This window comes from Watersipora subatra, chromosome 9 (genome assembly GCF_963576615.1).
Source record: "Watersipora subatra chromosome 9, tzWatSuba1.1, whole genome shotgun sequence".
In the NCBI taxonomy this organism is placed as follows: Eukaryota; Metazoa; Bryozoa; class Gymnolaemata; order Cheilostomatida; family Watersiporidae; genus Watersipora; species Watersipora subatra.
In genome coordinates this window covers 52887566-52904560 of record NC_088716.1, presented here as the reverse complement: position 1 = coordinate 52904560, position 16995 = coordinate 52887566, and the positions used below count along the sequence as shown (strand labels likewise).

The following is a 16995-nucleotide window of genomic DNA, read 5'->3' as shown; positions in this document are numbered from 1 at the left end:
ATACTTATCTTTAAGAGAGGTTTTGTGTATTTAAGATATAGTGTTTCAGCTTGCTGCGAAGAAAAAAATCATTATTAAGCTACAACGTTTATATTTAATAAATGATAGACTACCAACTCCCCACTTAATCTTTTTTATCGGAGTCTGTTAAAAAAGAGTAGCGGTTAAACTATTTCCTTTAAAATACGGATACTTTTTGATCATTTGTGATAATTGGGTCTTGTCAATTTGGTTTCGTTATAGACTTATAGTACTTTCAGTTGTTTTGGCTAGCAACAATTGTGGCTCATAATTATGAGAGTTGTCCTCACCTGTCAACACCCGTCCATTATTGATCGTACAATGAACTACGTATGTCGTTTGACATACTGTAGGTACTCGAAAAAGTTATTCATAGGTTTACAAACATCTGCTGTAAATTGTCCAATAATAAGGCCGTTTCGGACCGATAAACCAATAAAGTATAACGTCCGGATTTTTCCTCATTTGAGAAGCCGCTTTCGTCTTTACGTTTGCGTAATAATACGCATCCGAGTTCATGGTACATACAAGAGAAGGGAGCTAAAGTTGAATTTGGGTAAGAATCATTTGGTTTTTTTTGCTGTTGATTTTGTAATACAACACACAAATCAATGTTATGTGTGAGTTGCTGTATTGTTGGTACTGATAGAAACTTAGACATTTATCTCTGGTCATGTCAACGGCTTAATTAGGTAATTCTGAAAAAAAAACTGCCGACAAGTGTTCTGTGAAACATGTCATCTATGGAAGCTACATATTTTTGTAAAACAGATCAGTTTCAGCTATAAAGCTTGTTAACTTCATTTTATGTGAATTTCTTTTAAGGAGAATGTGTATTTCGAAAATTGAGCGAAATTTAATTTTTATGAGTTTTCACCTAGTTGTTAGTCAATTACCTAGTTAGCATCATCTGAGAAATTGGTAAGCAAATTGAAATAAACAAGCAATTCCTGTTTGATGTAAAAGAAGTTTGATAGGCGTTTAATTTTAACCGCCATGCTGGCAACGTAGTTGAAGCATTAATGATACTTAATGCCAAGGTTATAACAGTGGCATTCAGAAGGTTTACATGTTTTCAGAGTTTTTCAGACACTAATGAAAATTATTGAATTTCGATTAACATAAGATTTTAAGAAGACTCTATCGGAACGATTTCTATCTTTCATTAACTATATTAGCCCTTTTGCGACTTTTTAATATTTATTTATGATTCGTAATTCATCTTGATAAATGCAGAATTATAGTTGTGTGGTTGCATTAGGTGCGTTAATTAATAATAATGATAGCAATTCTACAATTTAAATAGTGATTTAGACTAAACACTAAGTATTGTCCTTTAATCTCATTCTTTTATCCTTTCTAGAATAGATGAATGTTAGCTTTAAAATTTTTACAAAAAAATTTTCTGCTGACACTAGCCTGGCAGCAGGTAATACATAACACATAATGTTATTTTGCTACAATTATATTGGCCAACATACACGTTTGCTGAAATGCCAGTTATCAAACTTGAAGCCTTTCATCGAACAATGTAGTTTTGGCCAAAAATTTAGGCTATTAGTCGAAAATTCAAGCCAGTTAGTCGTATATATTATGTCCTAATTGCTTTCTCATAAAAAATACTTCACACACAATTTTGATATGCATACATGTTTTTTTTAAATTGCGGTAATAATCTCCAAGTTTAAGGCAATTGTTAGGGGTTTGCAGTAGTTTGGTATGTGGTTTCAAGACCTTATTAATCAATGTTTAAAATTAATCACAGATATGTTGGCTTGTTGCTGTGTTTTTTTCAATGAGGAAATATGTTATCATTTCAGCTTCAGAGACCGGATGCAATTAAGCCAAAATGGGTTTCATGCTTTGGATAGGCCAAAATAAGCATGCATGAAGAAAAATCATCATTCTGAAGAATATTTTTTAGTTTTTTTAAAATACACGAGTCATTTTTGTTCAGAGAGTTGTAAGGGCTCTCAGAGTAAAACATGGAGACTTTATTTGAAATAGCCTGAATATATGCAGCCTAATCAAACTGCTAAAAGATTCATTTTGTACTACACGAATTAGTGGACTCACACATGTCTTTTCTGATTAAGAGTTTGCCTGTTTGTTTAATCATTCTGGCAAAACACTTCTTTTCTTTATGGTATATTACATAATAGGATATGATTTTTATTTGTTTTATTTCCAACAAGTGATGTTTTTCAGCTCTGCATCGCTCTTCAGTCAAGGGCAGTAATGGGCACCTGGTTAGGACATGCCGCCCCCGGCTCCTTTTTTATCGCTTTCTCTCTCTGGTGGACCCTTAGGATACTGAGCAACTATTTCAAACAACCTCGTAAGTTACGTATTTACATATTTTTGTTGGTGCTTGTAGACTTCAATAGAAGAATCTTTATATTTATTCAAGAAATTCCTTGATCTAATCTTCATATTTATGATTTGTTGCGTTAGGTAAATACGTGAACAGTACGAATCAGTTTTGCTGCTGTAAAAAAAGCTGTTGGGGTCGCCAACCACTCGATAATTGGATTCTCATGTTCATTGCTGCCCTCGGAGTTTTCATGGAGATAGCTACAAGTAAGTAGACTCGAAAGGATAACTAGTTTACATTTATATCCACTCTTAATTAGGATCAATTGACTATTAGCCATTGTGGCAAGTGAGACTCGAGAGTCAGTCTCTGCTCATGGCTAATAAGCTAGTAGTTTGATTGATTAATTTCTAAATGTAAGTAGTAAATGATTTCCTTGTTAGTGTGTGTCTGTGTACCCTTAGTACTAGTTGTGTAGCCTGTGTACCCTGAGTACTAGCAGTGTAGCCTGTGTAACCTGAGTACTAGCAGTGTAGCCTGTGCACTCAGGTGCTAGGTGTAGCTTGTTGACCCAAGTACTAGCTGTGTAGTTTGTGTATTCTGAGTACTAGCTGTGTAGCCTGTGTACCTTCAGTATTAGCTGTTATCTATTAGTATTAGCTGTATTAGTATTAGCTGTTGTTTATCTTTGCTCTAAAAAGTATGTTTACTAGACTAAGGGTCCTTAACATATCTTTGATAATAAACCTTGTGGACACAGAGGTGTAAATTGAACTTCATTTTGGATTTAAACTACTGCAAAGAGGTGCATTTTTGTCATGCTTCAGTCTGAATCTAAATCTTATTTGGTTTGGCCAAGTCACAAGGCATAATAAAAGGGTGTGTTCCCCTTTACTAAAAGCCAAGCTCTAACATATGTTATAATACCAATCGGCTTCTATAATCAAATGCTGGTTTTTACAGAAGGCGCGTGATACTTTTTTTAAACTAATAAAAGAAACTTGTTGATATGTTAGCTTTAACATAACTAATAGACAAAATTGAAGACTAGGTCTTATTTTTATGACTCAGCAAATTATTGGGCAAGGTTTAAGATATAAAGAATGGACATGTATTGAGGATACTAGTGTTTATCTTTCAAACTTTTCCGTTGCTGATCATTTATTCCTTCTTCTTACTGGCCCAGATGCTAATCTGTGTATTCAAATGATGATTTACACATGTAATTGATTAAATTGCATTTATAGCTTTACTTGAACTTTTTAAAAGCAAAATTAATGAAACTTACTGTGCTTTCGGATTTCTCACTTGTTGAGAGTACGCGTCAGGGTGTTGTATGGCTCTTGGATTTCTCACTTGTTGAGAGTACGCGTCAGGGTGTTGTATGGCTCTTGGATTTCTCACTTGTTGAAAGTACGCGTCAGGGTGTTGTATGGCTTTTGGATTTCTCACTTGTTGAGAGTACGCGTCAGGGTGTTGTATGGCTCTTGGATTTCTCACTTGTTGAGAGTACGCGTCAAGGTGTTGTATGGCTTTTGGATTTCTCACTTGTTGAGAGTACGCGTCAGGGTGTTGTATGGCTTTTGGATTTCTCACTTGTTGAGAGTATGCGTCAGGGTGTTGTATGGCTCTTGGATTTCTCACTTGTTGAGAGTACGCGTCAGGGTGTTGTATGGCTCTTAGATTTCTCACTTGTTGAGAGTATCCGTCAGGGTGTTGTATGACACTTGGATTTCTCACTTGTTGAGAGTATGCGTCAGGGTGTTGTATGGCATTTGGATTTCTCACTTGTTGAGAGTATGCGTCAGGGTGTTGTATGGCTTTTGGATTTCTCACTTGTTGAGAGTACGCGTCAGGGTGTTGTATGGCATTTGGGTTTCTCACTTGTTGAGAGTACGCGTCAGGGTGTTGTATGGCTTTTGGATTTCTCACTTGTTGAGAGTACGCGTCAGGGGTGTTGTATGGCTCTTGGATTTCTCACTTGTTGAGAGTACGCGTCAGGGTGTTGTATGGCTTTTGGATTTCTCACTTGTTGAGAGTACGCGTCAGGGTGCTGTATGGCTTTTGGATTTCTCACTTGTTGAGAGTATGCGTCAGGGTGTTGAATGGCTCTTGGATTTCTCACTTGTTGAGAGTATCCGTCAGGGTGTTGTATGACACTTGGATTTCTCACTTGTTGAGAGTACGCGTCAGGGTGTTGTAAGGCATTTGGATTTCTCACTTGTTGAGAGTACGCGTCAGGGTGTTGTATGGCTTTTGGATTTCTCACTTGTTGAGAGTACGCGTCAGGGTGTTGTATGGCTTTTGGATTTCTCACTTGTTGAGAGTACGCGTCAGGGTGTTGTATGGCTTTTGGATTTCTCACTTGTTGAGAGTACGCGTCAGGATGTTGTATGGCATTTGGATTTCTCACTTGTTGAGAGTATGCGTCAGGGTGTTGTATGGCTCTTGGATTTCTCACTTGTTGAGAGTACGCGTCAGGGTGTTGTATGGCATTTGGATTTCTCACTTGTTGAGAGTATACGTCAGGGTGTTGTATGGCTTTTGGATTTCTCACTTGTTGAGAGTACGCGTCAGGGTGTTGTATGGCATTTGGATTTCTCACTTGTTGAGAGTACGCGTCAGGGTGTTGTATGGCTTTTGGATTTCTCACTTGTTGAGAGTACGCGTCAGGGTGTTGTATGGCTCTTGGATTTCTCACTTGTTGAGAGTACGCGTCAGGGTGTTGTATGGCTTTTGGATTTCTCACTTGTTGAGAGTATGCGTCAGGGTGTTGTATGGCTTTTGGATTTCTCACTTGTTGAGAGTACGCGTCAGGGTGTTGTATGGCTTTTGGATTTCTCACTTGTTGAGAGTACGCGTCAGGGTGTTGTATGGCTTTTGGATTTCTCACTTGTTGAGAGTACGCGTCAGGGTGTTGTATGGCTTTTGGATTTCTCACTTGTTGAGAGTATCCGTCAGGGTGTTGTATGACACTTGGATTTCTCACTTGTTGAGAGTATGCGTCAGGGTGTTGTATGGCTTTTGGATTTCTCACTTGTTGAGAGTATCCATCAGGGTGTTGTATGGCTCTTGGATTTCTCACTGGTTGAGAGTATGCGTCAGGGTGTTGTATGGCATTTGGATTTCTCACTTGTTGAGAGTATGCATCAGGGTGTTGTATGGCATTTGGATTTCTCACTTGTTGAGAGTATGCGTCAGGGTGTTGTATGGCATTTGGATTTCTCACTTGTTGAGAGTATCCATCAGGGTGTTGTATGGCATTTGGATTTCTTACTTGTTGAGAGTACACGTCAGGGTGTTGTATGGCTTTTGTATTTCTCACTTGTTTAGAGTACGCGTCAGGGTGTTGTATGGCTCTTGGATTTCTCACTTGTTGAGAGTACTCGTCAGGGTGTTGTATGGCATTTGGATTTCTCACTTGTTGAGAGTATGCGTCAGGGTGTTGTATGGCATTTGGATTTCTCACTTGTTGAGAGTATCCATCAGGGTGTTGTATGGCATTTGGATTTCTCACTTGTTGAGAGTATGCGTCAGGGTGTTGTATGGCATTTGGATTTCTCACTTGTTGAGAGTACGCGTCAGGGTGTTGTATGGCTTTTGGATTTCTCACTTGTTGAGAGTACGCTTCAGGGTGTTGTATGGCTTTTGGATTTCTCACTTGTTGAGAGTACGCTTCAGGGTGTTGTATGGCTTTTGGATTTCTCACTTGTTGAGAGTATGCGTCAGGGTGTTGTATGGCATTTGGATTTCAATAGTATTTTTTTCACAGTTGTTGAGAAATAGTAGTAGTCTATCTGTTAGTTGGGGTGCCTTGATAGTACGCAACAACAAAGTCAGGGAGGCTTGTTAGCAGTAAGTGTATCGAAGCATCATTAAAAATTGCAGCCTGATGTTTGAGTCAGGAATCACCGTTGTGGACTAACCATTGCTATATACAAACCATGTTCAATGAGATTTCAAAATTTTTCAATTGGCCTCTGCAGTGAGTCTTCTTCCCATCGATAGAATACTTAGTGTCCATCACACATTGCTGAAAGGGGTACACAAAGAGTAACTCCCAATTCTATTAATTCATATAAGCCTTTAGAATTGACCATTAAATTCTCCACTTCAGTTATGCATGCTTTTTGCATGAACCTACATGTAATAAGAAAGGGCTTCTTCAAGTCCACGGGTGTTTTTCATCTCTAAGGCTCCATTGTCCGTGTTTATGGAGAAGAGGATGTTACCTACGAGCTAATAAACAAAGCAAAACTACTTCAATACTCATCAGTTGAGTAAATCAAGGTGTTTGCGAGAAAGTTCTATCGTGCATCAACTAGATGCTGTATGAGGACGCACACTGGCGCGTGTCCAACTGCACAGTCATGAGCAATAATCTTATGACTGTCTTAGCTGTTGTCATGGGACTGTCATCATCAGTACTGTTTTTATATCTTCCTGCTTCATCATTGACAACATTACCCACAAGACACCACATTGCCCCTATCTCTTAAGAGCTAGCTATGTTAATGAGAGGCGGAGAAAGTTCTGCTTCATGCATATTTAGCGTCAATATGAGTATACCATATATATGAGTATACCATATATATGAGTACACCATATATATGAGTACACCATATATATGAGTGCACCATATATATGAGTACACCATATATATGAGTACACCATATATATATGAGTATACCATATATATGAGTACACCATAAATATGAGTACACCATATATATGAGTATACCATATATATGAGTAGACCATATATATGAGTAGACCATATATATGAGTACACCATATATATATGAGTACACCATATATATGAGTACACCATATATATGAGTATACCATATATATGAGTACACCATATATATGAGTACACCATATATATGAGTACACCATATATATGGGTATACCATATATATGAGTACACCATATATATGAGTACACCATATATATGAGTATACCATATATATGAGTACACCATATATATGAGTACACCATATATATGAGTACACCATATATATGAGTGTACCATATATATGAGTACACCATATATATGAGTGTACCATATATATGAGTACACCATATATATGAGTACACCATATATATGAGTACACCATAGATATGAGTATACCATAGATATGAGTATACCATAGTCATAGAAGTCACTTCAAAACATTCCGGAACTGTTTATTGTACCATGCTATCCAATGACAAATTCTATTTATATAATGCCAAAATCAAGTCGAATATTCTCATGATCTGGTACATAGGTACAAAATATCAACAATAAAATAGTTTTTACAGATTGCATCAAATAAATAGACCACTGAAGTTAGTTGTTGATAAATAATTCTCATTAGGTGAGACTGCCTCAGAAAAATTTGTTGATTAACTTTGACATTTTCAACGATGAATAAAAGAAGTAAGGAATGGCTTAGGAAGTTTCTGTAGAAATATACAACGGACAGTAATTTTCCACAGAACTGTACAGTATAACTGCAGCTGTGTGCTTGTTCCATCAGCAGTTGTATCATGAGTCTTTTCATATGGGATCAATTTTAATTGCTTGTGTGATAAAAGGTCTGTTGTCCCCTGACAGTACACTGACCCCTTTAGTCTGTATTCCTTTCACTTGACCGGGACGCTGTGAATCGTGTCATGCTTGTAGGGTAGAGATAATGTACATTGTGCTGGTAGTTGCGCAAGTATTCACCCATCCCCCTACTAGCCTAATGTGTAATAAGCAATGCTATTCATTATATCCTCTCTCATACATTGAGTAGTAAAATATAAAGATCTAATATAATCAACAGACAGGCGTGTTATCTCTATATGTATGCTTAGCGTGAGCATGCTAACATACTAGCATGTTAACATACTAACATGCTAACCGAAGCAGTGCGCAATTGAGTACGTTTTCAATACTCCTGTTGGGCTAAAGACTGTCAGTTCACTGGCATCAATGCTGGTGAACATGGCTTGGACTCCTGGTAAGTTCACCGTTATAGGTGCTGAGGGTGAGGCGAACTGCGAACAATAGGATTGCTTGTTGCTTATGTCTGCCCCTTTGTCATAGTTGATTAGCTATCTGCCAGTGAGTATGTTGGTTAGCTATCTGCCAGTGAGTATGTTGGTTAGCTATCTGTCAGTGAGTATGTTGGTTAGCTATCTGTCAGCGAGTATGTTGGTTAGCTATCTGTCAGCGAGTATGTTGGTTAGCTATCTGCCAGTGAGTATGTTGGTTAGCTATCTGTCAGTGAGTATGTTGGTTAGCTATCTGGCAGTGAGTACATTTGTTAGCTATCTGTCAGCGAGTATGTTGGTTAGCTATCTGTCAGCGGGTATGTTGGTTAGCTACTTGTTGGTGAGTATGTTGGTTAGCTATCTGTCAGCGAGTATGTTGGTTAGCTATCTGTCAGCGAGTATGTTGGTTAGCTATTTGCCAGTGAGTATGTTGGTTAGCTATCTGTCAGTGAGTATGTTGGTTAGCTATCTGTCAGTGAGTATGTTGGTTAGCTATCTGTCAGCAAGTATGTTGGTTAGCTATCTGTCAGCGAGTATGTTTTTAGCTATCTGTCAGTGAATATGTTTAAAAGAGAAATCCAGAGTTGTTTCATATATGATAGAAATTGAGTTACTCTGGAGTAATATGATGCATTTGAAGTTAGAAATTGATATGAAAATGTAATTATTAAAGATTTACACTACAAATAAATCATTGAAGTTATCATGAATGCTAAAAGCTTGAAGTTATCATGAAATGAAAATGTCAAAGGCAAAATACTAAACTCTTGTTTGACACTTCCAGTATGCTTTGTAGACTATCCATTCTAGCATCTCTCAGGTTGTTTACCTTCAGCATACTTCAGCTTAGAGTTGTTAATGAACGTTTGAGATGCCTTGTTTATCTTGACCCTACCAATGACCTATCATAAGGCCACAGTCTAGCTCTAAGGCTAAGCGCTACACAACCAATTTCTCACGCAGAAGGCGAGCTCGTGACTCTGTGGTTTGCGCTTGTATATTACTGTATATAGCTAAGCCTATTTCCTGGAAGAATCTAGCTCATATTGTGGTGTATTGAGACTATTCATGGTATGGCCATTCAAACTAATGTCATTGGTAATGTTACAACCCTCCATAAATATGAACATCTTATTTCTTGGGTCAGATAAGGCTGTCAGGTTGGGATGTTTTGGCATATTTATGCACGAAGAATTCATTCCTTCTGTTTGTGCACTTCTTAGTATAGATTATTGCACAGCCCTGACAAGCTTGCTAATAGCCATGTTATACTGTGATAAAGTTACAAATCAATGACAGCTTCTTCTAATCACCGTTTTCATGGCGCAGGTAATCTGCAAGTTTGCATCATCCACAAGATAAAATTGGCAAAAACCCGCAAGTCAAGCGAGTTTATTAATCTCGGATTCTTACCGAATGTTTCATGCTCGCGAAAAATAAAAACGACACTTCAAAAAATGCTATTATATACATATATGTGTGTCCTATTACCTTTAAACATTTTCATACTTCAGTCGTTCCTATTTTGGTGTGAGCATTCTTAGTGCGCCACAATTACTTCTGGCATAGAAATCGTTATCTTTTTAACAAACCGCCCATGTTGATCCATAACAGGCGAATAAATATTCTCTAAAACACTTTACGCACGGTAACTCAACGTGCACACAATTCCAAATCTGCCTCATCTTCACAATGGAAACAGTGATTGCTGTTAAACTTGGTCACATGACTGAAAATATACAGCTGTTTTTAAAGATGCGTAGTTTAGCAACAATCTAAGATTGTGTGTTTAATTAGAGTTGGTTTCAGCATCAAGGTGTGATAATACATATCTGTAGCATGGGTAGTAAGTCTAGTATTACATGCAATTACATAGCATATGCTCTACTTGTAACACGAGGTTACATGTTGCTCAAGTTGAATGATAAGCGAACAATTTGGGCACCTAAAGCAAGAGATCTTTGTAGCCAGTCTTACTCCAAGTCATCATCATGTAGTAGTCTACACCATTCTGTCAGCGTGTTTATTAAAGGGAACTCTTTGTAATTAAGTTTGTTACTAATATGCTATAATTTTACGCTGCTGTTTCATTTAGGTATGGTAGATGAAGGAGTGGTTGTCATGGGGAATCGACAGCATTTGACAATGTACATAAGCTTTGGGCTGTTTGGCATGATATCCATCCTGGTGCATCATAAAGTAGCCTTTGTTCCAAAAGGTTTGTATAGCGGATACATATAGTGCTTGTAGTGCTTTGAATTTTAAAAAGATACTTACATTAAGAATGCTATCGAATGGTGTACCTCTCTTGATGTTTTCCTTATACGGAGCACTTGGGTGGTGCCCCAAACACCTCAGGCATCAAACACAAAGATTTTGTGGATCTCAAGCAATCCATAAAATTAGTAAAATGGGGCTCCCAATATGAATGACAGGAGTTGTCTATACAATTAGCAATAAAACATATGTGCGCTCTGTTGAGCGTTGGTGTAATTTAGACTGAAAGCACGAATAAAATATCACATAGTGTTGCTATTTCCACTGTTTCTGACACAACCTGGTCACTCTCAAATTGATTCAAATGCTGGCCTTTTGTTTCAAGTCTGACTGAAATTTATATATATAACTGTTTGAGTATTCAGAAATAGAAATGTTTTTTTCTTTAGGTTTATGAACATATTTGTGCTAGATTATTAAATTATTATCCCATAAATTCACTTGATCTGAGCGTTTTAACAGCAATCAAGTTTTGTCGATTTTAATCTTGAAACATCTTGGCAGGCAGATCACCTCAAAAATAAAAACATATTCGAAAATGATAGAAAAATACTGTTACTTTCTGATTAATCTACTGAAAGTTTCTGCAAGTCATCTTTAAATAAAGTTGAGTACTCATAAAGATTATTGACAGCAAATATTTTTTTGTAATCATACGAAAACCATCTTGGATAAGAGAATCACTGCGGAGCTAAGTTTGATGTGTGGTTAAACAGTCCTGAGTTGTGGCCACAGGATGTTGAGCAGTTTACAAGCAACAAGGAAGTTTTCAATGTTTATCTATTATAGAGACTCTTTTGTAACTACCAGCATATCTTATGTTATGGCTGTATCTCTTGTCAGCTGCACACACAGTAGAGATAATTGCATAAACACCGCACGCTTTCCATTCTATCATTTGCAGTAGTCTTGCCTCTTTTCACTTAGGAGCTGAGTACATGGCCCTGTTGGTGGCTTTAATCGTGGAGCTGGTACTTTTTGCCTTCCATTTGCATGGCAGAGAGGTTGTAGATGTCCACATACACATGCTGCTCGTTTACACCATTGGTGGTTGTATAGTAACAACTGCCATAGAATTCCTTTATCCACAAAGCATCAATGCAGGACTTGCCAGGTAATGAAATTTACTGCATTTGTTGACAAGTGGCTCTCATTTTATGCATTCTACTTTGTTCTGGTATATTACTACTATATTACTAGTATATTACTGGTATATTACTACTATATTACTAGTATATTACTACCACTCAGACAGTAGTAACACAACTCTCACTCAGACAGTAGTGATTCAACTCTGACTCAGACATTAGTGACACAACTCTCACTCAGACATTAGTAACTGGCCAAGCTGCTCGTATTTTTACTGATTTTGCCATTTTAGTGTCAGACTTATTTATGTTGCATTAATGTGTTGTTGGCATCTATCTTTGGTAATTTTCGAAAACAATTGTCAATGTCTGACAGGCCATAGCCTCTCCAACATTATTATAGGAATTATCTCCACTCAGCGTGTTCACACCATGGAGCCGTCTTCTTTTTGGGGTGTCATAACTTTTTTTTCATTATAGCTGAGCGTAGAGTATCACATGGTTATAGCTTAAGATGATGTCTTTGATTTTATAAGAGACACATGAAGTCATAGTACTATTAGCAAGGCTATTTTGTTTATATTAAAATTTGCTTACTTCTATATTATTTTTGGTTCATTATGTATTATTAACCTGAAATAGTATTCCCGATCTGATGCGCTAGAATTACTTGTCATGGGTGACTTCAATCTATGGCTTTCAAAACACTATCGATTAATACAGGGGCCGGCAACCTGCGGCTCAGGATCGGCATGCGGCTCTTTCATCCCCTTGCTGAGGCTCCCTCTGACTTTAGAATTTTCTCCTTTTATTACCATTGCCAAGTAATTCATAAAAATATAGAAATTTTATCACTAGATCTTGTAATGTAATTTTAAAAATGGTAAGTATTAAAAAATCAAAACATTGATAAAATCAAACATTGTCCCTTGCTAAGAGTCGTTATTTACATTATGTTGTATTATTAGTACCTTATCACATGATCGTCACGTGACTGTAACATAAAAGTACCGAAAAAGGTACTAGCGGATTCACGGGGAAGGTCAGATCGCTACGAGATACCTCCTGATATTATGTCAACGAACTGGGTTAATTAAACAATTAGAAATCTGTAAGGCTGGCCAGCCACTTAGGTCTGCAATGTCGTCAACAACACTACTGACAAACAACATCAACAAAAATATGGGTAGTACACTTCATAACAATTTATGCCCCAATAAAATCACCGAAATTATTTTATTGTTCTTTGCAAAAGTGTAATTTTGTTTTCTCAGCAATTAAATCATTATACATGCTACAACTTTACGTTTTATGGTGTAAACATGGGATAAAAACATCAAAAGCTAAACAAAAAAGTTATATGTGGTACTTATTTATTTTTTAATTTGAAATATGAAAGGGGGTTTGTAGCTCCCACTGCGTTCTTTCCTATGGAAAGCGGGTTCAAATGGCTCTTTGAGTGGAAAAGGTTGCCGATCCCTGGACTAATAGGAGACGTATACAACCACGCATAGTTGATGCATCTTTTCTTGCAAATAAAAACCTTCAGTGCAGTTTAAAGCTGTCAAGCTCTAACCTTTTCACTTTTACTAGTAAACTGTTAGCCTTTTGCGGTTGGTCCCCTTGCCATATCTTTCCTGTAGTAGTATTTGAGGCTTAAGTGATAACTAGGATCGATTAGGCAAACAATTAAACTGTCATTTTCTAAAATTACAGAATTGAGTCGATTTGTTATTAAAGCAGGTGTCTTAGCATTTTATCAAGCTACATGTAATTATTGAAACCTGCAACTGTAAATACATGTTAGAATTATATTGCCACATAATAAAAAGAAAAAGTATACATGGAAAAAAGGAAGAACAGAGAAATAACAAATAACAACTATGAAAGGTTGGTTTGTTTACCTTTGGTGTTGGCCGTCTAAGTGAGGCTAAGAGAAGACAGCGGGGAGTGGGAGGATGGCAGTCAGAGGCAGCGGGGAGTGGGAGGATGGCAGTCAGAGGCAGCGGGGAGTGGGAGGATGGCAGTCAGAGGCAGCGGGGAGTGGGAGGATGGCAGTCAGAGGCAGCGGGGAGTGGGAGGATGGCAGTCAGAGGCAGCGGGGAGTGGGAGGATGGCAGTCAGAGGCAGCGGGGAGTGGGAGGATGGCAGTCGGAGGCAGCGGGGAGTGGGAGGATGGCAGTCAGAGGCAGCGGGTGTTGTATTGTTCTTGGTTTTGGTTTTCTCAGAATTAATGTTTTAAAAGTGGAAGTAGAAAGGTTTATTTACATCAACACAAACTGCAAAACTACCATCATACAGAAAACACGAGGTTAAAATGCTAGAAACTAAAGTTGTCCCTCTCTGTATGTGATACATGATAACTCCAAATTTATACAGCAACGAGAAGGGTTGACGGCTGCAAGAAAATGTCTTGTACGAAAATGACCACACTCACTAAATTCGAAATTGGCGCACACAGTCAAATTAAAAATTCTTTATTTGACATCTTATTTCTGTTTTGATTTTTGAATGAACTGGCCAAAATATAACAGGCCTTTCAATCTTTCGTATTTAAAAACATCTTTTGTAAGCAATATTTCTTTATAACTTGAAAATTCCATATGTGGATTCTTCGAAAGTAGAGGTTTTACTGTATTTTATAGCCATGGTTCACCATATAGCCAAGTCTGTTATATTTTAGACTGTATGCTAGAATGAGAGACAGCTAAAAGGTATGATGCAGCTAACATCTGCTATGGCAATGTCCACTATAGCCTTATTATATCGTATGCTGTTGCAGGCAGTATATGATCCTTGTACAGGGCACATGGTTCTATCAAATCGCTTTTACTCTCTACCCACCGGAAGGCATGTCAAAGTGGCAGGTCGATGATCCAGAAAACATTATGTTGGTTACCCTCATATACTCCTGGCACCTCATTGGTTGTTTGATGGGTAAGCGCTGTCAATCATGTTGTTGCAGTTGCTAGATATTACGACTAGTTATGGCAAACCTGTATTTCATGTATAGTTTGTTGATAACTAGAAAAGGTTACGGATGTACATATATGACTATTAGCCAATTTACTAGCTCATGTGACGTCTCTTTTCAGGGTGTATCATAGATAATACATTTGCTTACTCTTCTTAAAAGGTACGTGGATAGATACTTCTGGGCACCCTTTTTGCTTCCTTTTTTGATGAAGATCTCATGCTATGCGCAGCTAGAATGCAGGTTTAAAGTGGTGAAATATGTACAGTAGACGCTCCTACAACGTAAATACTCTGATCTAGGAGCCAGGAGCGTGTACGCTATAAAGATTTTGTTATGCGAAGAGTAAAATACACGTAAATTGCCTAATTCTTTTTAAGATCTTTTCAAACTCATCCTCTGAGCCCTTCAAAAAGAAAAACACTAAATCTAGTTTTTTTTAATTTAATGACTGTAGAGTGACTGCGGTATTATTAGTTCGTATCGATAGCTTATCTCTTTTTACTAATCACTCCCACTTGATTTAGCATTCATGATTACAGCAATTTTATATTGAGGGGGCACACGCCTCTATATACCTCGCCAGCAAGGTATATGTACCTTGCTGGCGAGGTATATATAGGTATATATAGGAACAGCAAGGTATATATACATTGCTGTTCACACCAGCAAGGTATATATACCTTGCTGGCGTGAACACTGACATATGTGAACACTGACATATGTGAACAGTGACATATGCTGCACAGAGAAAATTGAAAAATATTGTATCTCTAAAATGAAATAAAGCAAAAATATATCTTTATCATAATAAGAATAATCTATATAATAAGTCTCTCCAAAGCCAAGATTAGGGATAGGTTAAAACATCGCGTTCAACGAGACTCCAACTCGCTACATGCAGGTGTTAGACCGACCCTATAACACCTGCACTTATCGACCGCCTTTAAGTATTACTGAATAGTTGTGCAGCTACTTATTCTCGGTGCTTTATACACCTGATGATCTCTCACCGTATACTTGACTAATGAGGTACTAGTATATACAATAGACATACCCATATGAATCGTTTTTTTTTCAAGTGCAGTAAGAGAGAAAACGATATTTTAAGGCAAGGTGGTGGCAATGCACTAGTTTTAAGGCAAGGCAACTGTGGTACTCTTGTTGTTTATATCGAATTTGAGAACTTGCACCGATAGGACACTTTACGTTCTATGGAATTTTTTATGTAATTCGAAGCAAAAACTTTACATAAATTCACTATGTTAAGGGGAATTTATGTAATAAGAGGTTTACATTGAAGGAGCATCTACCAGGTTTATTCAGGATTTTTCAGCAGACTTTTCAGCAGACTTTTTTCAGCGTTTAATGGAAACATTTTATCACAATTGATTCGTTTTTGTCAGGTTATACTCATTGTCTTTTGGTAAGTAGTTTTTCAACCTATTGTCATATTGCAGTGTTTCTCGTTCTCTCTGGCCTCACCTACCTGTGCTGCTCCTTCAAACAAGGGGATACAAAAAGCCGTGAGTACACAACCAAGCTTCTCTCAACTGATGGAGACAACCAGACAAAGGCAGACTCACCAGCTCTTATGAATGGATACGCTAGCGTAGGATCGGAAGATGAAACTGAGTTATTTAGTGTCCCTCAGAAGAGCTCCCATGCGTGAAATGACTACCATGGCCGCTCTACCTCATATATTTTGGTCAATTATTTTTTAAACTGTACATGGAAAATTTATCATATTTCACATAGTATTTGCTAAGATTTATTCAATATTTCAATTTACCTTGCGTTGTTGGTGCTGGATAAGTGTTGTGTCGCGTAATTTCTTACTGTTGCGTGAACTGTTCTTCAACACACATGATTTTTACTGACGTTGTTGGTTGAATCAAGCTCTTCCCTTTAATCTCTATCGAGGGAGAACAATTGTTAGGTCGCAATTTTGTTCTACTATTTTCTATTACTTGTTTCTATATCATTATTAAGTGGATCATGCTGTTTATATTAATTTTCAAAATATTGTCAGAATTATACTCTTTGAACATAAAGTAAAATATTGAAATCCACTTTAAATGCAGGAGCAAATGAAAAATTAGTGAAAACTCATAAAATGGCTAGTTGACATCATATCACTAGTAGTTTTCTGTCAAAATATTTTTACATGGGCTAAAAAAATTTGATATTGATAGTGATATCCTCTTGGTGCGAGACAAATTCTCATGTTAGTCAAGGCTGGTCCGCGTACTGCGGACGAGTCTGGCTCAAATCCTTCATTTGTACTATTAAAG

The 16995-nt window shown here is 37.4% G+C and overlaps 1 protein-coding gene across 1 annotated transcript; it reads left to right on the top strand.

The window, feature by feature from the left end:
- The first annotated feature begins 492 nt into the window (after positions 1–492).
- Positions 493–16773, top strand: LOC137404066 (transmembrane protein 45B-like). Its single transcript, XM_068090223.1, has 7 exons — positions 493–577; positions 2230–2359; positions 2476–2601; positions 10458–10580; positions 11567–11753; positions 14510–14664; positions 16162–16773. Exons 2-7 carry the CDS (start codon positions 2260–2262, stop codon positions 16371–16373), a joined length of 903 nt encoding a protein of 300 aa, XP_067946324.1. The 5' UTR covers positions 493–577; positions 2230–2259; the 3' UTR covers positions 16374–16773.
- The last annotated feature ends 222 nt before the right edge of the window (positions 16774–16995 follow it).

Excerpts from the sequence above, each read along its gene's own strand:
- LOC137404066 (XM_068090223.1), top strand. The coding sequence starts at position 2,260 with ATGGGCACCTGGTTAGGACATGCCGCCCCCGGCTCCTTTTTTATCGCT. Across the intron at positions 2,602-10,457 it reads TTTCATGGAGATAGCTACAA|GTATGGTAGATGAAGGAGTG; the intron begins GTAAGTAGACTC and ends TGTTTCATTTAG. Across the intron at positions 10,581-11,566 it reads AGTAGCCTTTGTTCCAAAAG|GAGCTGAGTACATGGCCCTG; the intron begins GTTTGTATAGCG and ends CTTTTCACTTAG.